Source organism: Abramis brama (assembly GCF_963993115.1).
Source record: "Abramis brama genome assembly, chromosome: 14".
Lineage (NCBI taxonomy): Eukaryota > Metazoa > Chordata > Actinopteri > Cypriniformes > Leuciscidae > Abramis > Abramis brama.
In genome coordinates, this window is record NC_139976.1 from 30,566,875 (window position 1) to 30,593,425 (window position 26,551).

Consider the following 26,551-nt stretch of genomic DNA (forward strand, 5'->3'; position numbering starts at 1 on the left):
ATGAGGTCATTAGGGCCGGTGTATTTAAGTGTGTAAATGGGAAGCCCTAGAAGGTAGGCTTTGTCATACCCGCCCCTCTTCCGGTTATCGGTGTCACGTTAGTTGCGTGACGGCTGTAGCCGTCTCGGCGGCGTTCCCTGGGAGTTGCGTCAAGCGCTCATTGAATATGGCGTTCCGATAAGCTCTTTAATATGACTTTGCTATGGCAAGCCATTTTAACATTTAAAAGCTAATTTTGACTATCCGGAATTAACATTGTAGATATCAACAATGTCTTTCTGACTAGTCGTAATTACATTTTGGATAGTTGGAATTGTCATTCAAGATATCTGTAATGTAATTGTGACTAGTCGAATCGACAGATAGAGATATCTGTAATTCAGTTTTAACTAGGCAAAACTGAATTACAGATATCTGCAATGACGTCATTGAAAATGACATTCAACTCGTCACACATCTTAAATGACAATTGCAGATATCTGTAATTCAGTTTTGACTAGGCAGAATGAAAGTTAAAGATATCTCAAACGTCATTATGACTAGTGCAAATTATTGTGCATGACATTGCTCTATTTTAGATATCCATTTCCCCTCCCCGCCATATTCAAAGAAGAAGTGGGTTCATTTCCTTATTTCTATGAATGGAAGAAGAAAGCAGTCATGGCGTTGTCTGTAATCGAAAAAAACACCAGAAAATTATTTTTATATACAAAAAAAAAAAAAAAAAAAAAGTTGCAATACTATGTTTATGATCATGCTTAAAAGGTTATTGTTGCCGTAAGATTTATGCGTGAAAGAGATTCACACTAATTCACTTTAATAAAGATGCTGACATGCATGCTATTCTTGCCATGGAAGTACAATAACATTAACTTCCTTAGATGAGAAAAAAGTTCTTCAGATTAGTTCTTATTTTTTATTTTTTCAGTTTGAAACAGTATCTAACAGCATTAAAAAGACGATTAAAAACTCTGGTTGCTCCGACATGGTGCTAATCAGTGCTAATTAAAGGACAAATCCAGTGAAAAATGAACCTGGGGTTAATTAACACATGGTTACTGAGTCGATCGTTCCCTGCGATGCGTTTTCATGAAAATCGAATGTAAAGAGTTTTATCTTTAAAAACAGATTAGCTCATAACACTAGTATATGGGGCACAGAGTAAGTAAAAGTAAATTGCTAGTTAATACCACTAACAAGGCTCAAAATAGCCTCACACTAACACGGTAGCATAATGAGGGTCCCTACATGCAAACCGAAGCATGCTGGGACGTGAAGAGACTCAGGCTTGGCAGGCACGACGTGAAGAGACTCAGGCTTGGCAGGCACGACGTGAAGAGATTTAGGCTAAGAGGATACTGTGGGTTTGCGGTGTTCCACATCCGTTAAACCCACAGTAAGAGTTGAGCCACTTAACAACAAGGCCTGGTCAATATATTGGGCCAAGGACCAGTGGATTTTTCCCCCAGGAAGCTGGGAGCGAATGGGCTCATTCAGTCTCACCCTAAATATGTCCTTGAGGGCCACGTCATTAAAATCCAACTGGCAACACAGCCCACAAAATTTCTCCACATACGTTTCCAGGGGAAGATTCCCCTGGCGTAGGTTTAGGAGGGCAACCGCTGGGTTCATTGTAGGAGGTCAAGTATTCTGTAATAAGGGATCCACTGGAGGCAAGTTGTAAATGAGAACCCAAGTGCAGTTTATTTGAAACAAAACAAGACATCAAACAAAAACATGACGTGGCATGAAAACAAAAACCGTGGCATGAACATGAAACTTACACTACAGCAGAACTACAGGAAACAATACTTGACAAAGACACATGGCAAACATGAGGGCTTAAATACACAGACTAATGACAAAACAAGGGACACCTGTGAACAATGATCAGACAATTAACCAATGACAAGACATGGCAGGATCACATGACAAACAGGGAATCACATGACAGACATGGAAACAAGACATGACACAGAAACATGACAAGAACAAACCCAAAACGATATCAGATATCAAAATAAATAACTAAGGGTAAGTGTACCCATTAAGCCCATGTACCTTTAAGCCCACTCTCAACTCTGAAGTAAAAAAAAAAAAAAAAAAAAAAAAAAAAATTTTTTTATTGCATACCAATCACATTTGCCAATGTTGAGTTAGCCCCACCCACGTGCTTGCTGTCTCAGGACATCACACAATGTCACCCCAAAACTTTGGTGTTTCGGGACCCTTCAGAAATCAACACACTCAACGCAATTTTCAGCCATTTCTTTGGTAACTGTCTACATTGATATTATGTCAAATAAGAGATACATTGTGTGTGTGTGTGTGTGTGTATGAACGAATAGTACTTTATCATTTTATATAATTTCCTTTAAATGGAAAGATGAGTTTTATTAGCTTGCGCTCAAAGCTAATCTCAAGCTCAAACTATTAGCCCTACAGAAAGGCTAGATGGCCAAATAATTAAGCATGTGAACTGCAAACACTAAATGTTTTGTGATCCATTTTAGTGAATGCAAATTTTATCATAGCAAAAGTATTTTTTTTTAAATACTTCCCTGTCACCAAATAAATATATTGATGTTTAACTTCTTAAAAATCAATTCATTTTGATATTTTGGCTTATTTGGAACACATGCCGCTTAAATGGTGCCAAAGTACCAATTAAGACCATGCCAGACTTCTGACTTTATTCATAAAATATCTTAATTTTATATTCTAAAATGTACATCAACGAATTAATTCATTTTCAAATGAGATATAAACCTTGCATTTTAACAAATTATTTTTCTTATAAACCATGTCAATATCAATGAAAAAAACGTAGACTTAGATTTTGGTGGCTTAATAGGTATGCTTACCTCTACCTGTACAGTAAGGAATAGAAATGTGGATGAATTCAGATATATAAAATAAGTTACATTATTTCAAAATAATAGGCCTATATATATATATAAAAAAAAACATCATTAGCCTATTGATTATTCCTGTAGCTCAACCAATACAGCACGGCGCAAGCATGCTGTTCATAACATTTATTAACATAAATGTTAATGTTGTTGAAATTTGCAATATTATACTTAGCATGTAATAAGTGTTTTTTTAAATAAGTGGCCCTTTTAATTTTATCTGAGGATAATAGTTTCTAACTTCTTTTGCCTCACAAATGTGTCAGTAATAACAATACATTTTCATTGAAATACGATACATAAGTAATTATCACATAAAATAATTAATATTTTTAAATATTTAAATTATGTCCAAGAACTGTATCTGAAATTGAAATGAATGCTGATAAAATCTAGAATAATGGGCAATAAATAAATCCTACAACTGTCTATATAAAAAATTACATCGTTGCACACATAAGGCTGGCATTATTGTAAAACTCCAGACTGAGTGATCAGAATCTTATACCACCCTGAAGGAATGTATTTTATCTTTGTGGTGTGCATTGAAGAGCTAGAGTTGCTGGATGTCCTTGTCATGCCTGAAATTCCAGCTTATTCCATACTTTATTATCTTTATTACCATTAATTTATCTGCAATGACATCTTGGTATGAACTTAAAAGACAACAGATCATATTACCTTCTAGTTAAACAGGCATATTGTGAACTGAGACTTACTTTAAAAAATATTTTATTTATTATTATTATTTAATTTAATACTCATTAAAAAAAAAGCACAAACAATCACACACACTGGTACAGCCCTTGATTATGGTGAATTCTGCATTAATGCAAAAACAGGTTAAAACTCACAGCAATAACTTTTGATGCTTAAAATCCTTACACATCAGATCTAACAATATAGTAAATTAATTTTACAGAAGTATGTTAAATCATCAATGATGTCTTTTTTTTTTAACAGTCACAACAGGTTTATTAAGAAAAAATCCAGTTGACCTTTTAGAATAAAGAGAATAAAATTACTGACAGGTAATGCGCATATCCCAAATTCCCATGAAGCAGCTAGAACAGGCTGCAGACACTGTGCAACTATTCTTAATAAAAAAAATTAACCATGAGAGTGTGTGTATTTAGCACCTCAGTATATCACTGATCTAGAATCAGCGCATGCCCTTGTCACATTCATTAAAAACTTGATCCAAGATCAACATTATCAAGACCAAAATAGAACATTCGTCAAATAGAACATCGAAAACAGCATGTAAACGGGCTGGATGCAGAAAATGAATCATTTCGTGTTTGTTTGTTTTTTTGGCTAATCTGCGCTTTCATTCTTCCATCATAGCCCATGCTTCCTCTGCTTTCATGTAGTACTGATTGGCCAGTCTACCCTTCATGGCCTCCATTGCTGCATCAGCTGCCTCAGTGAAAAGATCACCTACAAAATGCATACAATTCCAATTTAAAACATTACAGCAAATTCAAGACACATTTAAAAACTAAAATTGTCAATCTGATATCATACTGTTGTAATATTTTCTGATGTTAAATCTGAAGTACTGAACCACTGTGTTGGATGTTGATGAATGTAGCGTGAGATACACTCACCTGCTCTTTGTGGGTCTGCATCCAGGTTGAACCCTCCCTCCTGGTACATCTCAGCCAATCGTGCCAACAGAAGGTAGCGCGGCTCGTCCTGCATCCCATCAAACTCTCCGCCCTCGTCATAGTCTGTCATCTTAAGGGCAGAGTCGTACCAGTGCACGGCGTGCTTCCAGTCCAATGCCCTGCGTTTCAAAATAAAACTTTCAGTTCTAAAGTGGGTTCCAACAGATTTTCCATTTTAAAATTCCATACTTTTCCAGACTTCTCTGTAGATTTTTCAGACCATATTTAACATGTGATAAATGGTTTCAAAATACAACAGAATACGGTAGATAGTATGTACTGTAGATCATTCAAAATCAGTGAACACCAAACCCAGTTCACATTCAGCATTGAATGTGTACTTTAAATTCATCTATCTATAAATTACAGAAACGTCTGTCTGTCTGTCTGTGTGTGTGTGTGTCTGTATGTCTGTTATTCGCATATCTCTCGAACCGTTAGTCCGATGGATTTCAAACTCGACAGGTTTCTTTCTACGGGCACGAGTAAGTGCAGTGCCAAGTTTGACGTTGTTTGGATTAGAAATGCTAAAGATATTGTTAAATGTATCGGTAAAAGAAGCACTTAGAAGGTTGTGGTTTAAAAATAAACATTCTGACATTAGAGGGTTGTATCGGTCAAAGAAGCCCCAAGAAGGTTGTGTAAACATTCTGACATACTCTGTCAGCTACACTGTTTACTTCTGACTATTATATTTTATTCACAGCCATAATTTGTAGTAACCTAGCCTGCTCCCTGAATTCAATGTGTTCACAGTCTCTTTCACGGGCACCAAATCAACAATTACTAAAAACACACACAAAAACTGATTTTGCACGGGCATTTTGAACTAGTATTATTAATAATAATGTTATGTTTCAAAAACAATATTGTTACTGATTATATATATATATATATATATATATATATATATATATATATATATATATATATATATATATATATATATATACATACACATACATACATATATATATATATATATATATACAGTGAGGAAAATAAGTATTTGAACACCCTGCTATTTTGCAAGTTCTCCCACTTAGAAATCATGGAGGGGTCTGAAATTGTCATCGTAGGTGCATGTCCACTGTGAGAGACATAATCTAAAAAAAAAATCCAGAAATCACAATGTATGATTTTTTAACTATTTATTTGTATGATACAGCTGCAAATAAGTATTTGAACACCTGAGAAAATCAATGTTAATATTTGGTACAGTAGCCTTTGTTTGCAATTACAGAGGTCAAACGTTTCCTGGACAGGTGTCTTTATGCAGCTAACGACCTCAAACAGGTGCATCTAATTTAGGATAATAAATGGAGTGGAGGTGGACATTTTAAAGGCAGACTAACAGGTCTTTGAGGGTCCGAATTCTAGCTGATAGACAGGTGTTCAAATACTTATTTGCAGCTGTATCATACAAATAAATAGTTAAAAAATCATATATTGTGATTTCTGGATTTTTTTTTTTGATTATGTCTCTCACAGTGGACATGCACCTACGATGACAATTTCAGACCCCTCCATGATTTCTAAGTGGGAGAACTTGCAAAATAGCAGGGTGTTCAAATACTTATTTTCCTCACTGTATATATATATATATATATATATATATATATATATATATATATATATATATATATATATATATATTATTTATTTATTTATTTATTTATTTTATTTTTTTTGTGGAAAATATTATTTTCAAAATAATGGCAGGATATGTTATTCAGTATAATATTGTTCACTACTGATGAAATAATTTATTATCAGGCATTATTATTCCAGCATTATATTCAGTAGTACAGTAATCTGTAAGTATATATTTTTTTTCTGCCACAGTGCTGATCTACACTCACGTTCACCGAATGCATTGTTTATACATGCTTACATAATGAGAAGAAATCTGAAACGCATTATAACCTGCATATATATACCTCTGACATATCAGTTTGATACTGTAATGATGGTTTGATGTTGCATGATCACCAAACAGCAAAGTACAGTGTGATTTACATGATCACGCAGTCCCTTATCTGTTGCTGGTATGTAAATATGCATGTAATATAATTTATTAAATTATTTATATTTTAGACAACTAAATAGGGGCAACAGTCTGAAAACGTAATCTGGAAATGATCTTTTTTTAATATTCTGTCTGATACTAAAATCAAATTCCATACTGAGTAGGAGGATCACTGTCTAAACACATTTTGGTCCATACAGATAAAAATGTATGTGAATGATGTGAAAAAATGATCTTACCTATCAGAAGGGAGTTTCAGACCTGTGTCGAATGCTCGTGCCACTTGAATCATACAGGGCCGATCTCCTGCCTCGGCGGCCTGCAGCAGGAAGCCGAAGCCCTTCTTGCTGTTTTCCTCAGACGCCTGAGATGAAACAACACAGACATGACAGAGGAAGAATAAGCAGGGCAGAGAGATAAAATAATATGTTATCATCCATGAGACCATTTGGGGAAAAAGCACCTCTAATTCTATCTCTGGTAGAATGTGATGTGGCAGCTGAAGATAACACTGGCCAAGAGCAACTATAGCCTCGAGCTCCCCACACATGGTGGCCCTCTCCAGATGATATATTGCAGAAATCTCGTCCCACGGTGCATCCTTCTCACAGAAGCGCCCGCCCTCGTGGTAGCGGACCATGGCTAGATGAACCTAAAAAGGGATAGTTCACCCAAAAATTTAAATTCAATCATCATTTACTCATCCTTATCTTGTTCAAAACCCATTAGACTTTGGTTCATCTTCAAAACACAAATAAAGATGATGTTAATGAAAGGTTTCTGTCCCTCCACTGGAAGTCTGTGCAAACAAAACTTTCCAAAAAGATACAAAAAGTTCATAAATGCGTCGTAAAACTAATCCATATGAACTGAGCGTTTTAATCCAAGTCTTGTGAAGAGATACATTATATGATCAACAGATTTAATTTAATTTAACAAAAAATACATAGAGCACATCAAATATGGTAAAAACAGAAGCTCAAACGTGTATGTGCCTCAGGAGAACCAGTGAGGTTTGTTCTAGTGTATGACACATGCAAGTTTGAGCTTTCATGTTAAAGGTGCATTGCGCAAGTCTCTGAGTTTTTGCAGAACTATGCCCCCTCTGGCGACAAGCGAAACTGCAACCAGAAGTGTGCACGCTCATGGACAGCACGCACGCTTGCACGAGCACGAGCTGTTCATAACCAAAGGAGCATCAGCCGCACAAATCTTTTGTTTACAGTCATAATGTTTTCAGAGGTAATAAAGTTATAAATCTCCAAGTCATTTTAAATATGTGAAAGGAAAGGTATTTGAGTAAATTACACACTTATGTGTGAGGGGAAAACGGGGGTAGTAGAAAACTTCGTTTTTTGTTTCCATCTATCTCCATGTTGAACTGTTTTATGTGTTTACTGTATCCACTTATGATTGTATTAACGTTATTATGGAAACACGTTCATGAACAATATAAGTTATTACTTTGTTATTACTTTGTAAAAGCTCAAAATAATAATCATACCATACACAGTTGGTCAACAAAGTACACTCAAATGTCTCAAGATTATTAGCAGCTAAGTTACATCATTTGTTGTCATAGATTTGCCGTATCAGACATTAGAGACTGGGCTATATCTTACCGTTTTATCAAGAAAAAAGCCAACTGAGGATCCCGTTTGAGCCCTAGAGCAGACCGGAGATTCCAACGAACAGTATTTATATATTTTTTACCTTTTGTACACAGCCACGTCCAAGTGATCTGAGGGCGCGGGCGCTTCCTAGTGTGTGCAGACCGGAGATCTCTCCATTTGTTGAAAGCCTTCCCGATGTTGACTCTCGTCTTATTCCGACGCCTGTGGCACTAGACAAAAGTTTTCTTTTCTTTGTCTTACGTGGAGTTTGCGTTGGGGTTTGGAATGAACTACAAGCCGGTCTCTTTGAATCCATCTTCTACTTTTGTCGAAAGTTGACTAAAGTTTTGTCGCTCGAGTTGTCTTCGCTGATACGGAGAATGGCGGCGAATACACAAACCTGCCAGACATTACCAGGTGAGCATGAACGCGCATGACGTCACGCCCAGTCTCAAATTCCGTCCCGAATCCCTCTTATTTATTTTACTGTACAGGATTATAGAGGCAATCGCAGTGATCAGAGCTCATTCAGCCCATCAGGCAATTGTTTAAGCATGTATGGGTTAGAAAAACGGGTATTTTTAACATGAAATGTTGCGCAATGCACCTTTAAAGTCAAATACAGCCCTAAATTAAATCTGTTCATCATATTAAGCGATTGTATCTCTTCACAAGACTTGGAATAAACTTGATTCATATGGATTACTTTTACGACACCTTTATGACCTGTTTGGACCTTTTCAAAGTTTTTTTGGACTTTCAAAATTGCATGGACTTTCAATGGAGCGACAGAAACCTGACAGAATTTTATTAAAGGTAGGGCAGGCAATGTTTTCATAAACACTTTTGTTATACTGGTTGAAACTTTCTTCACATCCTGATAGCAATCAATAATAAAAGTAGTCTAAATATATATATATATATATATATATATATATATATATATATATATATATATATATATATATACACACATTTATCTTCTGTGGAAAAATATTTCATCCAATCACTGCATTCAGTTTCAAATGCCTATCTAATTGGTAGTCTCTCTAGCCCCTGTTTTTTTTTTACCAATTTCTTACCTTGCCTAGGATGGATTTGCCAATTTTCCTTTCAAGAAGCATATTGTTCAGTCTCTCCACCTCCATTGCCACACAGGAGGATCTGTGTATGTGGGAGCGAGATGAATGGAAAAAACTCCATTTTTCTTCTGTCAGCTGAGAGAGACAACAAAAATACATATTATCCCTAGAGTAATAACTGAGGCAAGAAATGACAACAACATTGACTTTATGAATTGCCCCATATCCGAATTTTAAATATATCCACACCTTTTTTTATCCATTACTGGCCAAGACCAAGGTCAGAAATAGACAGTGTTTAGGAACAGCATATAGCTTAGAGCGCTAGTCTGTTGTGATATCAAATACAGTGCATAGCTGGTCTGTGAAGTGGTCCTTTATTGTCAATGAAAACGGTTTGTCATTCGACAAACTGTTTTTAGATGTAAATGCTTTCACTTTTTTTAATATATAACATTCCTTGAATCCTTAAATATGGATAGCAGAAGAACTAACATCTGTGAGACTTTGAAAACCACAACAACAACAACAAAATCACTTGAAATATTTCTGCACAAAAAAAGCAATGCATGCAGGAAATCACATGCAGGGTTCCCACATAACTTACCTTTCCTTTTTTTTTTCTCTCCAATTTATTTAATTTATTGTTTTAATAGAAATTTCACTCACAAGCAGCAACTGCTAGTCAATGAAATATCTTTTGAGCACAACTGCATGACTTTTACATGCCATTCAAAAATCACAGTTTTAAAATTCCCTGACATTGACAGGTTTTCCATGATCTTGGGAACCAAGCATATGCGTGTACAGTATGGGAAAGGAGAGCTTGCCACTTGAGAGGGGGTTAAAGTAAGATGAGATAAAGGGGTTTAGATGAAAGAATAATGAGATGAAAAGGTTTAGAAGTTTAGATTAAAAAAAAAGTAGATTACAAAAAAGCACCACTTTAAATCAATGTTCTATGAGAAGAAAGATTAGGAATCAATGGGTGATGGGTGACTATCGTGATTAGATACAGGGATTTTATCAACGGTTTTGTAGTTACCCGACGAACACTGTCCTCATCCGATTCTGAGAAATGTCTGTTGTAGAAGGGACGTCCCTAAATAATGATGAATGAATTAAAAACCTACCATCACATATCTTAGGAGCCCAAAAGTGTACAACTGCTGCATTTCATGATGCACATAAGCACAGCACACAACAACAAGTTTATAATGCAGTAGAAAGGAAATTTTGTCACGGAGTAACAAAGAAATCAAGCAAGAACAGATTATAATTTCAACTACATTTCTCAGTAGCCTGGGACTAAACATATGAAATAACTATATTATTAACATAATCTATATCCATCTATATCTAAAAAACAAAACAATATTTGTAAACTAGTTTAATTTAAATGTAATAATGTTCTGTATTTGTTCAGATTTAATGCTGAAATTCATCCAAAACCCTGTGCTGGATACAAATACTGTTGTGATTAAAAAAAATATCCAGGTGATATTCGATACCTGGTTGTGATGTTCCACTAAGTCTCCTTCACTGCGTTTCTCACTAGGGAAACCACTGTCTCCTCCATTCTCCGAGTCCTGTGAATGCAAGTACAGTTAATAGTATAAATCAGTTTCCACAAAATATCACTGAATTTAATACCACTGTCAACAATGGATATATATTCTAATTCACAAACTGACCTTTTGATCTGTGTTAGCTCGATGTGTCTCATTCATTTCATTCATAAAAGACCAGCCTGTTATGAAACATAAATCGAGAGACATAAGTGGTGGTGAAATTAATAAAAATGAGAGTGCATTTGTCCCAAAACAAAATATGCAGTGCTAAGGCTGTTCATTATGCACCTGACACACTGTATGAGAGCTAACTTTATATATGAGCTAGAATGCCTTGATATGTTGCAGTTGTTTTGCACATGAATTGAGGAAAAGCTTAAAACAAATCAATGTGTTTTAACTCAATTTAATTACATTGGTGCTATTGGTAATAATTGCTTAAACACTTTTGTCGATACTGTTTCAAATCAATGTTAAATTGCTAACATGACAGTTTTGATATTTCGGACAAGTGTATACTCTACTAAAGCCTTATACTGTTTAGGTAAATTAGAATATGTGTCCTTAGTTATAATATTAATCAAAACAATAAAAGGTCAGTGCAAACTGGCCCAGGAAGGTTACTTAGCAACATCAGCACCAGCTAATTAATATTCATGATCTAAGCCATAGATGCAGTCAGCAGTGCATCATTCTCTAGGGGGAACATCAATTAGCATTAGGGAAAATAAACCCTAACTACCTACTATAGTTACTCATTCACTGTCATTTCTAAGGGGAAGTTTCTGATAATTGTGGCTATATTTAGATAAGTCACACTGCTGCAGACTTACACATTTAGAGCATCCCTTATTTCTACAGCAATTTTCTTTTACCCACATTGCTGTCAAAATAAAGATGGTTCTGGATTTTTGCTTTTTAAGTGTCAAACACAACTTTTCTCTCTAAAAATGGCCAAATCCATTAAGTATTTCCTTGTTTTCCCATAGAAATGAATTGGTAATATATTAACATCACAACCAGCCAGTCAAAGGCCCACTTCAGTTCTCGGCCAACTGACAACAAGTGGAGGTACTTTTAGTACTTTAAATACATATATTTAAAACAAAATGTCCAGGTGGTTGCAACATACTGACAGCTAATAAATTCTGACTGCATGAGGTACGCAAAAAAAAAAAAAACACACAAAAAAACAACAACTATAGATGCAAGGATTCATTCCTTGTTATGTCTGTTGTCTTCAGTAGAGGGCAACTAACACACTGAAATTACCAGAGACAGTCTATGGAGGGGGAGACAGATAACTGCATTAAATGTTAATTAGACCTGTCTGAAGGAAAGTATACAGTAAAGAAAGTGAAAATTATGATACCATTGTTGTCAGATTGTATTGTTCACAATAAATATATTATCTTTCAATCTTAACAAACAGTTTTGGATATTTCAGTTATTTCTCCAATCAAGAAGATTGCAACTGTACGTTACCTACGTAAAAAATATCTGTCACCAAAGTGATCTGACTTGTCTTAAGGGGGATTTGGTATTCCTCAGGTGGTCTATTAAAGGGATAGTTCACCCAAAAATTCAAATTAGCCCATGATTTACTCACCCTCAAATCATCCTAGTTCTTCTTTCAGAGTTCAGACGAATACAATCTGAGTTATATTAAAAAATGTCCAGGCTCTTCCAAGCTTTATAATGGCAGTGAATGGCCGTATATTTTTTGAAGTCCATCAAAGTGCATCCATCCATGATAAAAGTGCTCCACACGGCTCCGGGGGGTTAATAAAGGCCTTCTGAAGTGAAGGGATGCATTTGTGTAACAAAAAATTCTAGCTTCCGGCCAAACGGCTATACGCAGTCTATTTGCGCCTAAAGTGCAACTTACGCAACTTCTGACGTCGGAAGTACGCGTAGTGCGTAATGGCACAGCGTAAATATCAGCAGTATGACGCATTACTCGCATAAGTTGCACTTAGACTTAAGTCGATTCCGTATGTTCGTTTGGCCGAAAGCTAGTTATTTTACTTTATGAAGTATTCAATATGGATATTTTTTCTTACACAAACTCATCGCTTCGCTTCAGAAGGCCTTTATTAACCCCACAGAGCCGTGTGGAGCAATTTTATCATGGATAGATGCATTTTTATGGACTTAAAACAGAAACGGCCATTCACTGCCATTATAAAGCTTGGAAGAGCCAGGACATTTTGTAAAATAACTCCGATTGTATTCGTCTGAAAGAAGAATGTCATATACACCTAGGATGACTTGATGGTGAGTAAATCATGGGCTACTTTTCATTTTTGGGTGAACTATCCCTTTAAGTGCATTCACACATAGTACCGGATTAGTATAGTATTACCCATGGATGATCGGTCTGCAGAGACGCCAATACTAAGTGGAGAACAGGGAACCGAGTCTGTCTCGCTGTTTTCATCAACTGAGGAAGTCTCAGAGAGCCGGGACAGAAGAACAGGCATGTGGCCGAGAGAGATTGTCCGAACCCTGGGCGAACCACACTGCTCTTCACATCCACGGAGGACAGTCTGAGCTGAATTCTGCTTAGAAAAAAATTATTCATTTAGAAAACTTTCAGAAATATTTGTAACTCTAAGTTTTGGAAAGGCATTGGAAAGTTTGTAAGTACATACAGGCTTTTCCCAAATCACAGAAGTGACCTCGACGTCTGGGTTAGCGGTAGCATAAGCGATCAGGAAAGTGTTATTTAAATAAACTTCTGATGTACTTACAAACTTTCCAATGCCTCGTTTTATAAGTACAGAACCTATTTTTACTACTGTAGAAGTTTGGTACTATTCTGGGCATTATTAGTGGGGTAATTTATGAGATACAATCTTGGATCCATTAGCGGATGCACTAAAATCCTAAAGCTAATGGTAAAATCCGATTGGGTTTTTGTTGAGGGAACCAGGCTGATGCAACTTCCAGGATGGCCTACTGGCCGTCATGGCGTCATCACTGCAGCATATAAATACAGCACCGTCTATATTGGGCGGTTCCATCAACTGACCCAAACTTCTCACACTAGCCCCAGGCAATCCTACTGTTGAGCCCATGTTACGTATATAGAGCTTACATAAGGATCTTGTACAAACCAGCAATTTGTTGGTGCAGTCCAGTTGTGAGATTTCAGCAGGGGACAGGTCAAAGCGAGTGAGGCTCATACTCCTACAGATCTTATTACACAGGTGAGAGTGGAAGAAAAGAGCCATGCCACGCACACCTGAAACACACACACAACATACATAAGACAACCATTACTAGTAGTGATGCACAAAAACAATTTTTTCCCCGAAAGCCAAAATATTTCAAATGCACAGATTAAAAAGGACGTTTTATATACATTTTTAATAATACAAATTATGTTTCTACTCCAATTCGTTGTTGAAAAATAAATATTTACACGGTGGCTGTAATAAAAACTTGTTTTGATGAGAGATTTGTTCAAACATACATAACATAATTATGTCACAGGTTGAGTCAAATTATAATGAATGTGAAATTTAGTGCATATATTTATTTAAATGCTCCTCTCTAGAGTTCTTTTCAGAAAGCTAAGATTTTGTTCCATATCAAGGGCTCTATCATACATCCGGCACAATACAGCGCCAGGCGCGACACTAGAAGTTTTACCTAGTTTCAGCCCGACACAGTTATCATTTTCACATCCTGCTCCACGTTGTTTAAATAGCAAATGCATTTGCGGCCATCTGTGCGCCCATGGGCGTGCTGGTCTGAAAACGAGGTCTGTGTTCAGGCGCATTGTTGGCACGTTGCTATTTTGAGGCAACTGAAATAGACTGCGCCATTGACTTTAGAGCAGGTTTCAGTTGCCTCAAAATAGCAACGCGCCAACAATGCAAACACACCTTGTTATATTCACAATATATATTTTTTTGTTATTTACAGAGCGCGTTAGTAATATGCGCCTATAGGTGGGTCAACAACGCCCGTACACTTTGTCCTGTAGATGGTCTGCTCAGATCCATTTCCTCACTAGAGAAGTGTTCAGTTTTTCCGCTTGCAAATTCCACCATGTAAATTGCGAATCGGCCATGGGGCGAGCGCAACTGGCTTTTAAAGGGAATGGGAGATGAGACTCTGATTGGTTTATTGCATGTTACGCCCAAAGCACACCCATTACTCATTAAGAGAATAGGGACAACCCTTTTAGACCATGCGCCGGGCACGCCGACCATTTTTCCCGTCGTTAAACTAGCAAAAGTGGATTCGGACATGCCCTAAGTGCGCTTACGCCGTGTGCTTTAGACCATGAGCTTAGATCGTTAAAATAGGGCCCCAAAAGTTACAAAGCATGATGGTAGGTGCACTACAAATAATGTTTTGTGCTTTGAAAACAGCATAGACTAAAACATCTTGGTTCATCAAAATGAAGATCGATTAAAAACGGAAAATTTATATTGTCCACACAGCTGACATAATTACCTGTTGTAGTTTATCCACATCGTGTGCATGAAAAAGACACTTACAGTCAAAAATAACATCATCGGAGAAGTACTAATTAAACTTCACTGTTTCAGTCAATGTTTCATCCATAACTGAAATTTAATTTCGGACAAATATTTTCAGTTGCCAAAATGTCAGTGCATCACTAAAATGTTCCTCATGCTTAAAGTACTTGTGCTTAAGACAAATCAAATTTATAAGAAGTCTTCAAGTTTATAAGGAGAAAAAATGCAGGATATTGATAAATACCCAGATTGCCATCTCCAAAGTCAGTCCCCTTCTCAGTGTGGATCTGAGGATCTGTATAAAGGTCCCCAACACCCTGAATGTCCACCACTATCAGCTGGTGTCCAGAGCGCTCAAATGTGAAATGACTAAATGCCTAAAGCCACAAAAACATCATTGCCAATAAATAATCACACATCATTTCACTGGGACAACAGATTTAGATTTGTTACATCCTTGACAACCTGGGGCGTAAGCCGTATGTTATCGTCCCTCACGAAACCAGAGTTGGAGTTGTACTTTGTGTACTTCCCCTCAATGTAGTGTTCCAGGTGAAACAAAGGGCTCCCAGGGCGACTAGTCATTTCCACAACACACATCTGCATGATGTCAACCTAACAATGATGGGATACGTTAAATTGGTACATAATTCATATCTGGTATGATTGATCAAACCAATGTTGAGTGGTCAAACCTGGATTACACACAAAATGTGACTGTTTTATTCATATTAAAAACATTCACCAGAGAAGTACCTGTTTGGGAGGCCTGTGGCGATTGAACTCCTCGCCCCATAATTTAGCCTCCATTTGTAACTTCACATCCTCAAAGTAAACCTCTCTGTCCACAGTCTCCATGTATCGCTTAGCCACGTAGTTTGAGGCTGATTTCCATTTGCTGCTGTGGGAAAAGTTTGATAACTTCTTCCTGTGAACGATAGACAATAGAAAGCTACAGGTCAACAAAAATCCATTTTAAAACAAGAGATGAGAGTATCAAATTTGAGGGCTGCCCCTGACTTAAGAATTTCCTAGTCGAGTATTAGTCATTTAAGCCATTAGTCGATTAGTTGGGGGAGAAATAGCCTACTAAACCATAATAATGAGCATTTAAAATATTAAATTAACCCCTGCTTTCACAGACAAGGTTTAAGCCTATGGTCCCAGACTAAAATGCATGTTTGAGCTGTTTTAAAAGTTTAAAAAGTAAAACAAACAAAAAGTTGGTTATGAAGGTTGATTTATGAACATTATTTTATATAAAATGTGTATTTTATGAAACATGTTGAACTATAAAACTGCTAGAAATTCAAAGCCATAAATCTAAACAAGTTGTGTTCCAAATTTAATGTTATTATCTCAAAGAATGAGCTTTCAGTAAGATTTTGTTTGGACGCAGTACCAAATTTTCCGAATTAGATGCCAGCAAAACTCACTGGGACACACAGTGGTTGGATTTGGGATTTGCAGTAGAGTTTTTCTCTCTCAAACAGTGTTTCCCCAACCATTGTTTTGGGGGGGCTGAGCCGCCCCTCGTCCCCAATCCTTGGGGAAACACTGCTCAAATATTACAGGCACATACACGCACACATTTGTTTTATTACACACATACAAACCACACTCATATTTATTATATGCAGAAGCAGAAAACAGGAATAAAGCGAGTATTTGCTTTATAGGCTAAACCTGAAAAAATTGCACCATCTGGTAAAAAAAATAGTAAAAGTTTGCCAACAGAATGAAAGCCTATTAACAAAGATTTCATCATTTTATAGTCAAATGGCCCTGGGATTAAAAATTGCAGTTTTAATGGGTTTCAACTGGGACATTTTGGTCATGAGAGGAACTATTTTGTGTACCTAGTGCAAAATGTATTTATTTTTAAAGGAAATGGCGGTGAAATAGTAAAATTCCAATTAAAATACACACCTGCCAAAATTTATGCAGTTGACATTAACACAGGCAAAATGATCAAAAAAACTAAAGACAAAAATGTCCATAAGGATGCGCAAGGGTTAAATGTCCTGAAAGAACTAAGGCCTAATCCTGGCTTAATCTAAACCAGGATTAGACAGACAGAAAAGTATAGCCTTAATATCGAATGAAAACTCAGGTTTCAGTCATAACACAAACAAAAAAAATATACATTATGTAAAAACTAATAAATAAAATACAGCAGCAAACTGAAACACTACAACAATATGGACAATTAGGCTCTACCTGATTCACTGTCGCTATTTTTTCCCTCTGATATCAGTCTCTTTGTTGGGGAGAAGTGAGCTCTGTGTTTAACATTTAGTCGATTATTAGGGGGCAGCCCTAATAAAATTATCATTTGAATGGAAGATACATCAATAACAAAGTGACATATTAAGGGATGTATTTTTTTTTTACAGGTTAACAAATAGAATCTTCATAGGCATTGGTCAATTATGACTAATTTGGCTTGACAAACAAAACTATTCTATACAATATTTTCCTAATCCTTTTAATATAGTAATGTGCAGTTTTTATGACAGCAATTAAGCAATTACATGGGATATTCATACTTTTAAAAAATTATAACTTATATTAACTGCAAAAAGGCTAAAAGGTGAAAAAACCTGAAAAACTGAATAACACTTTCACTTCTATTACAAATATTCATTAACAAACAGTAATATTTACCTAGTCTATGGTACATATATTTAATACATATTTGCTTGACTCACGATCTGAAGCATTCTCTCATGGCTCCTCTTCCAAACGGCTGTAAAAGAAATATATCCCAATTAATCCAAGAGAATACATAATTAATCAGTATTAGCAACATATTTACAGAAATGCAACTTCCAGCTCGTAATGAAAACAAGTGTATGTTGGCACCAAAGTACCTGAGAGGAAATCTTGATAAATATGTCGTCTTTTGCCCATTCACCAGTAACCGCATTGTATCTAAAGAGCAAGAATACATGTTTACACCAATGTAAATCACTTTAAATGTAGCTTTCTATTCCCTTTCATTCTCAGGAAGAAGTTATCAAACTTTTACCCACAGCAGCGACTAGAAATCGGCCTCAAACTACGTGGCTGAGAGCTACAAGGAGATGTAAATGCATTTTACCATTAAAAAAAGTATCTTCTATATTATGAAAATAATATTTGTAAAATACACAAGTGATGATTCTTCTTCTTTGGGACAGTGAGTGAAAGAGTCAATACAGCAAATACTGCATGATGGGAACAGTCCTAAAGGCACACGCCCAATATTTACATAAGTGTGTGTTATTTTTTTCCATGGCCCAGAACACTGTGTACCATGTAGACCAACCCATCAAACACAGTTATTTAATGGCACACACAACCATTGGCAAGCAGTCAAGGGATATTTTTTAGAGGTGTGAAGTTACAAATGTTTAAAATTAGAGTCTGGAACTGTGAGACATCTGACATTATGTGTCTCTTATTTAACATGCAATCACAAATTCTCTGAGATTGACTTGGACATGTGCCAGGTGTCTGTGGTGTGGCACAGTGGTAAAAACTCTCATGGCCAGTGTTGCGGAGTCACTGATTAAAAGTAGAGACATTACAAACTTTACATTTTTCAGTAGCATGAGAGTAGGTCAGGTGTTTCCAAAATAATTTGTGTATTTTGTCACCGTAATTGTTTATTAATTTATTAAAAAACCCACATTTTTATTTGTATATCTTATGAAGACTTCAGATGCAAAAACCTCTATGTACGTCTGACATTTTTTCATTTAAATTAGCTTTTATTTATTTTTTAATCAGGCTCCTATGTTTAGGTTCAGTAATTTTACTTTAATAGCAATGAAAAGGTTATTAGTCAGTTATTGAAATGCCTTAATTTAAAAAATGTCACTTTAGTTAATTTATTGGTATATAACAAATTTTATTGTCTTTCGCTGCAAAATCAGCTAAGTTCATGTTTGCTCTTTTTGGAAAAACCTCTAAGTCCACCTCTTGGAACAACAATACATGATAATCAGTTGTAAAATCACTAAAGATGCTACTGGAAACATTGCAAATGATGAAAGCAGAATTCAGAATGTAACAATGAAGAAACTGATCCACACAGTAGGGGGAACTGTGATGCAAAGTGGATGCCATGTCCGTGTCGTATTATAGCTGTTCTTTAAAGGGATAGTTCACCCAAAAATGAAAATTCTGTCATCATTTACTCACCCTCAAGTTGTTTCAAACCTGTATGAATTTCTTTTTTCTGCTGAACACAAAAAGATATTTTGAAAAATGTCTGTAACCAAACAGTTGATTTTTTTTTCCTACTATGGAAGTCATTGGGGTCCATCAACTGTTTGGAAAAGAAAAGACTTTTCAACTTCTGAAAAGAAATTCATACAGGTTTGAAACAACTTGAGGGTGAGTAAATGATGACAGAATTTTCATTTTTAGGTGAACTATCCCTTTAATGTAAGTAATGTCAGTTTCTGTCAGTTACAGTAGTACACGAAACATTGCTGTGTTTACATGCTACTCGTGAAATCCTGTCATTATTGCCACTGTAACGATTTTCTTTACACGCACGCCATTGTCATGACAAATCAGATCCTACTGTGAAATCGGGTCTCCATCAACTATCAATTAATGATACTACTAAGTACATAAGAATGATAATAATTTAAAATATGTATAGCTCACTATATTGTGCATACTAAAACAAATTGTACGTAATTTCTTTCACTTGATTAAACTGTTAATTAATAAATGAATAATTATAGACATTTAAGTGAATAATTGAACATTACATTGTTCTTTTTATAACTTAAATATTTTGACATTTTACACTTAATTGAACACGCAATTACATTAAAGATGATTGTGAATACATGCAAATACATTTGTCAGTGCAACTGCGTGTTTAAACTAAGCTATCAGGCTAATCTGTATGTGTGCTAGGCTAGTACATAAGCTAACTAATACAGACATTAAATGGTCATTATACCATAGTTAAAACAGCTTTCATTATCACACGTTTTTGTAGGAATTGTAAACAGGCGTTAAAGAGAGTACCTATTAAAAGTAATTTGAGCCAATGGGATCGCTTGGGGGTCCTAACAGAGACCCGATTTGTCACCACACCTGATTTTCCTGACGAACTGGTATTTCTGAATGGGCTGAGGCTAGAATTTAGCAGATTGGAAAAGAAAGTATTTGAACATATACTATGTGCGGAGAGAATACGCTCAATATCATTATCTAATTTTTGACAGAGGTGGCGTTTAGCGGCTTTTGCATCTGATGTTTTCATATGTTTTTAGATGTGCTTGCTTGACGTTAAGCAAGTATGTTTGATCTTATAAGTGAAAAATATCCTAAATTAAATCTGTTCATCATATAAAGCAATCGTGTCTCTTCAGACCACTTGGGTTAAATCACTCCATTTATATAGCATATGGAATACTTTTACAATCTCCGTATGAACTTTTGAACTGTCAAAGTTTCGGTTGCATGGATTTTTAATGGATCAACAGAAATATCTTCATTCGTCACAAGTCTTATGGGTCTGGAATGTTTTAACCCTTTTAGTAGCTGCAGTGTAGATGATGTTTGTTGGTAGGTGGGAGTATAGCTGTAGTTGAACAGCTTGAAGCTTGGCTGTCTACAGATTCCAACTATCTTCCCCAACTCTGCTCATGTGTTTGATGGAGTCAACTCTTTGAGCTCTTTTGATGGATTCAACCCTTTGAGTAGGATAACCATCCAAAGGGGCTCAAAATCACTCACCTGTATCGAATACAGCGCTCTGTCTCGATTTCCTCCAGATGGAACTCAGCCCAAGGATCTGGCATGGCTTTGGCTTTCTCAATAGCATGTTTCCAAGTAGCCTGAGTATGAGAAATTGATGTTGTTTAAAAAACTCCTACATCTGTCTATATGGGTTGAAGAGTGAAGATGGAAGCGATCCACTCTATACATTATGGATGCGAGAAAAGAACAGGAGGAAAAGAGGTATGCTACAATAAAGGACATGCAAGAATAAAAGGACAAAGAAAGTTTGAATCAGAGCTGGAAAGTTTTTAGTAGACTTAATGTAGGGGATCCTAATACCAGCCTAATAAAAATAAAGAAATACCATCAGCAAATAATTTTAATGACATCTTGCACCCTATAGGAATCAGAATTGACACCAGAATCGTTACATTCCTTGATTTCCGGAGTCACAGAGTCACTGTTCTGTGATCCCACGAAGAATTTGTCAGGAGTAGACACCAGGCTTGGTTATTTTATAAACTTTATGCAGCAAATTCTGAATAACAACTGCAAGAGAGCTAGCATTCTATACTATGTTGTAGTAAACGTCTCAAATCCTGTCATCAGTGAAGTAAACCTGCCCATATGCTAAAATAACCAGTAAGCCTAGATCCTGTGGCCAAGTATACACAACCAATTATTTATAGAAAGGTCAAAGTGAGACAGAGTTCAAATATATGTCGGACACTAGGAAAATGTGGGCACCTCTTTACAGGGAACCCCTTAAGTATAGAAATGTTACCCATGTGTCACAAGACATCACGTAGACATCATCTCCTAAACAGGACAGGACTACCACTGATACCTAACCTTACATACTATATTGGAGTAGGAATTCAATAGTATCATGAACAAATAACTTAAATTAATTATGTATTATCAAAAATTAAAACACCTATGTTTAAATTAGGCAATTAGGCAAGTATTTGTGTTTTTCATTGCAAAAGTCTGATATTTGAAGCATATTCAAATTCAAATAGTAAATAGCTAGGTTAAATGAGCACTAAAGAGTAACATCTCTGCTGTACATTATAATCAGACTTTATGCTTGTAAAATTCTAGATTGGAGCTTTAATTGTGCTTGAAGTCATGATGAAATGAAAGTAGCAACAGATCTTTTTTATTCTCTTACTGTGACGTACTTCCTAATATAACAGATTGTCGAAAAAGAAAGTAGGGCTATGTGTATATCGTTTGTTGATTGATTTTGAGATATGGGTGTTGGACTCAAAAATGGAGGCAGATGTAAGAAGCAAATGTAGGAGTGAAAGGGAAAAAAGGCATTAGGGTAAATATGGGAAAAGCACACATTCCATGATAGATGCCAGTCTAGATGGATTAATCAAAATTGGGGAAAGACAGAAAACGTGAAGGGTAAAAATTGAAACTTGTATTAAACATACCCGGCCTTTCTCAGTTAAAGATCCAAACCTGACATCATGCTCTTTGTCATTTTTGTTCTAAATTAGAGGAATAGACAAACCCACTTGTTTAAACACACACAAAAAATATGAGTATAAATGCAACCTGACATATTTACAGAAAGATTTACAGTACATGAGGTTAAGGAAGTGCGCTCGAGAGCTCAAGCTCCATATATGGAAGTTAGTGTGTCAGAGATGGAGGAAAACTGTTTTTGCATACTGTACATTAGTTTACTACTTCTGGTAACAACACAATCTTTTTCTGTGGTTAAGAAAAAATATTTGTTCACTTGTTCTCTGTGGTACAGGCAATCTCGTTTACCATTATAGAGAGGTCATTGTCTAAGTGGACATGAACAATCTAAGAACATTCTTGGATGACCTCCAAAAGGCCAGTATGAAATGGATAGTTCAAGTTCTGGGTAATGATTGGTCAATACAGCATTACAGTCGTGCTAAAATACACAATGTAGTAACAGTGGCTATGATGTCATTACTGTGTACATTACTGCACAGGACCCGCTGAAATAGTATGTGAAACAGCATGCATTGTGCAATAGTGAATGTTTCAAACATAAGTATGCTACATTGTTGTCACATGACCGTATTATTTACTAACATGTGCAATTCAGAAATAAAAACAGGTTTATGTATTATATTATAAATGTTCTAATTTGATCTATGATCTAATTTGGTGTCAAACTACTAGTGGGATACAGTACTTGCTGTAAACTGCACGTTTTTGCAAAAATATAGAACGCTGTAGTGTGAACTACACACAAAGAATAAATAGTATTGGCAGCTATGCTGTTCCAAAAATAGTATGTCAGGGACTATATGTTTCCATGAATGCTGCTACTTAACTAATTTGATTAATAAAATAATGTTGTAATGAAAGATTGTGCCCTGGCCGGGCCCCTTAATATTTTTATTATGTAGTAACAGGCTTATAAAGTTGTGCTGTATTGTATATACATACATAACTATATTCAAAATCGAGTATAGCCTCTTGCAATTTATATTTACTGCATATTAACTTGGAAATCCTCACCTTGTATGTAAAGGAGTTTTTGGGCAATGAATTAGAAAGCTGCTGGTTGCGAACAAGGTTCTTTGGGTAGTCACAGAAGCCTTTGGTTGGACTCATGGGGTCGTCGGTTATGGGGCATATGCGGAGGTCATCTTCATCATCGTCATCACTTGCATTGGAATCTTTAAAAGTCACTCTATTCTTATTACACTCATTCCTAGATACATCCAGAGGGCTGCCCACCTCCTCCATAGTAAACATGAGCTCCTCCTCAGCCATGATGTCCCACTGTGTTGTGCACCAAAACTACACACAAGCACGTAAGCAGACGTGTCAAATATTACATTATTAGATGCATTGTCAACAAACATGCAAACACGCTTTAAGAGTAAGGGTGAAACAAATGATCAAGAACAGGTTGATAAAATGTGAAGGTATTGGTTAATGTAAGTCTAAGATAAACCTGTCCCTGCTCACGCGGTCGATTGTCCCGTCAACTAGACTAGTCGTTATGCCACATTCCTTAAAAACTTCTTTTTGCAATGACAAAAGTGTTTTAAAACCTTCAAAAACTATGTCATTTAAAGCTATATAATAATTTATTTGTATGCATTATAACTAATAGCAACAAAACAAAATAACAGCTCAAAGGTAGTAACACTACAGAGCACAAGAATAAGCACTAGTGCGTGTCACATTACTTACGTTAGAATGAATAAAGTCGCTAGATTGAAGACATAACGAAAACAGGACACAAATGCTCTATTCTCGCGAATCCTCTTCACACCCTTTCGGACAAGGAAGCCAGCTCAACAATGAATCGCGCGTCTGCACGGAAGTTTCAGCTGCGGTTGTGTCTCGAGCACACTGGACAGTGACAGGTTTACTGTGCCTCTGCAGAAATGTGTACTACGTGTCTTGGCCTGCGAGCCAATGTTCCCTGTCTTATGTTGTTGATTCCCCCAGCCTCGCATTACTCAGGACAACGACAAAACTGCATTAGCCCTCTAGTGGACTTTATCAAAAACACAGCTCGTTCAGAGAAATGTTAGTATGTATAAAATCTAAACAAATACATTTAAAAGACACAAGCCAGTTTGCATAGAAAAATTGAATAAAAATATAACTTAGTCAAAATGTTATTCAGAGAGAGCCATTTGGAAGTCGATCACATGGCCTTTTATGGAGGAGCTCATTGTTAATCGATAGCTGGGGTATGTTACGAATTCTACTAAGACAAAGGCATGTCTCATGAATAATTAATTTATTCATTCTAACCTTTCCTGGACACGTAAGAAAATTAATATTTATAAGCCAAGCCTTCAAGCGGCAACATTCCAAAATCAAATCAAGTAGGCGTACTCTATGGGCGTATAGGCAAACGTCTCGTTTTACGTAATTCATTTTAATGAGAGCATTCTTCGCCATAGTAGAGTCGTGCTCGCGGGGGCAGGGCGCGAGCCTCCACACTGGTGAGGACTGGCTGCACGTAGCCACTGTGAAAAAGAACAGATCTGCCCAGCCAAATCAAGTAACTTAGTGTGCAAACCGAGCGGCTATTTTCGTGTTCTTGGTTTTCATTTTATTGCCAGTGTCAGCATCGTCAAATGTGACACTTACCGTTGTTCCAATACTTTTTTAAATAATTTAATTTCATGAAACGTATGACACCTGCAGTTTAACAAGTAAAAACAATCAACGATTGGCCTTGCATTTGTTAAAAGCGAGTAAACATGCTCTCCGACTAACATCTGTATCAAACTGAATTTGTTTATTATGAGCGCTAAGATTTTAATCGGCATAATAAAGTAAAGTTCCGAAAACAATTTCCATATCAAGCATCTTATTATTAAGATTATTATTATGATTTAGTATGCGCATATCATTATTATGCTAATATATCAAATCTATTAACGCTTTAGTCTCGTGGTAGCGTGGCCGAGTGGTCTAAGGCGCTGGATTTAGGCTCCAGTCATTTCGATGGCGTGGGTTCGAATCCCACCGCTGCCAAATTATTTTCTGTTTTTCGTCTATTAAACAGGAAAGGAAATCAAAATATAATTCATCAGAAAAACTATAACTATATTAAAAACGTATATATGAAAAAGTGAATATTAGTGAACTTAAATAAATTCTATGGACTCTAAAATGTCATGGACATCATGCAATCGTTTTTACTAACTTAATGGTACTTAACATAGTCTCTGTTTACTTGATCCTATCAATATTATATAGGCATTTGTAATGCCAAATGTAGGCCTACGGGAAAGGCTGTGAGATGGCTGGCAGAATTAAAACATTCAACTCTAATTTAAAAAATACTGTATTTGGGAGATCCTTTAAATTGCTTTAACGCTCTCTGCTGGTGATGCATGCATTTATAAAATGTAGTTTATAATTATTAATGCCAATTTGCCTATGGCATGCGTTATTACGTCACATCTGTACACATAAAGAAGGAGTCTCGGCTAAATCTCCACCTCCTCCAACATCCTCACACGCAACATAGCCTATGTTGCGTGTGAGGATGTTGGAGGTGGAGATTTATAGCCTTTTCTCACAGCACTTGATATAATTAAACTTATCAATTTGATGGCGGATCCAGAAAGGTTCAAACGACAATCACCAGTGACAACTGGAGATTCACCCGTTGTAAAATGCAAAAGACATCGGACTTCGGAGTGGCTACAGAAAAAAAGAGCCGGGCCCATGCGAAAACAAGGGCATTAAATGTAGTCACGCAGTGCTGATGTTGTTAACATTAACAATTTGAGAACAAAGTATAATTTGCACGGTTTGACGTGATATAAGCGATCGTTAGATTTAATCGGCGCGATTTACTGCAATGCTTTTTCAGAACAAAAGTGGATGTAACTTACTTGTTCAGATGACATTTTCCGGTGAAAATTCTTATGTTGGTCATATTTCCAAAAAGTAGAATCAATAGGT

General features: G+C 36.2%; 1 protein-coding gene across 4 annotated transcripts; it reads right to left on the reverse strand.

Annotated features, from left to right (window-relative positions):
• Positions 1-3,627: 3,627 nt before the first annotated feature.
• LOC311095719 (eukaryotic elongation factor 2 kinase-like) lies at positions 3,628-24,815 on the reverse strand. 4 transcript variants are annotated; one of them, XM_084134397.1, is made up of 19 exons: positions 24,308-24,815; positions 23,624-23,908; positions 22,552-22,608; positions 21,122-21,222; positions 18,247-18,307; positions 18,085-18,122; positions 16,130-16,301; positions 15,839-15,988; positions 15,618-15,750; positions 13,997-14,124; positions 13,243-13,438; positions 11,001-11,056; positions 10,818-10,895; positions 10,352-10,408; positions 9,307-9,441; positions 7,075-7,263; positions 6,851-6,975; positions 4,523-4,701; positions 3,628-4,352 (listed from the first exon to the last, which is right to left on the reverse strand). In XM_084134397.1, the coding sequence occupies exons 2-19, from the start codon at positions 23,879-23,881 to the stop codon at positions 4,243-4,245; spliced, it is 2,223 nt and encodes a 740-aa protein (XP_083990523.1). In that variant the 5' UTR covers positions 23,882-23,908; positions 24,308-24,815; the 3' UTR covers positions 3,628-4,242. The 4 variants fall into 4 exon arrangements, with proteins under 4 accessions (XP_083990523.1, XP_083990524.1, XP_083990525.1 ...); XM_084134398.1 differs by lacking the exon at positions 10,352-10,408 and having other exon boundaries at positions 24,308-24,592; XM_084134399.1 differs by lacking the exon at positions 22,552-22,608 and having other exon boundaries at positions 24,308-24,586.
• Positions 24,816-26,551: the final 1,736 nt, after the last annotated feature.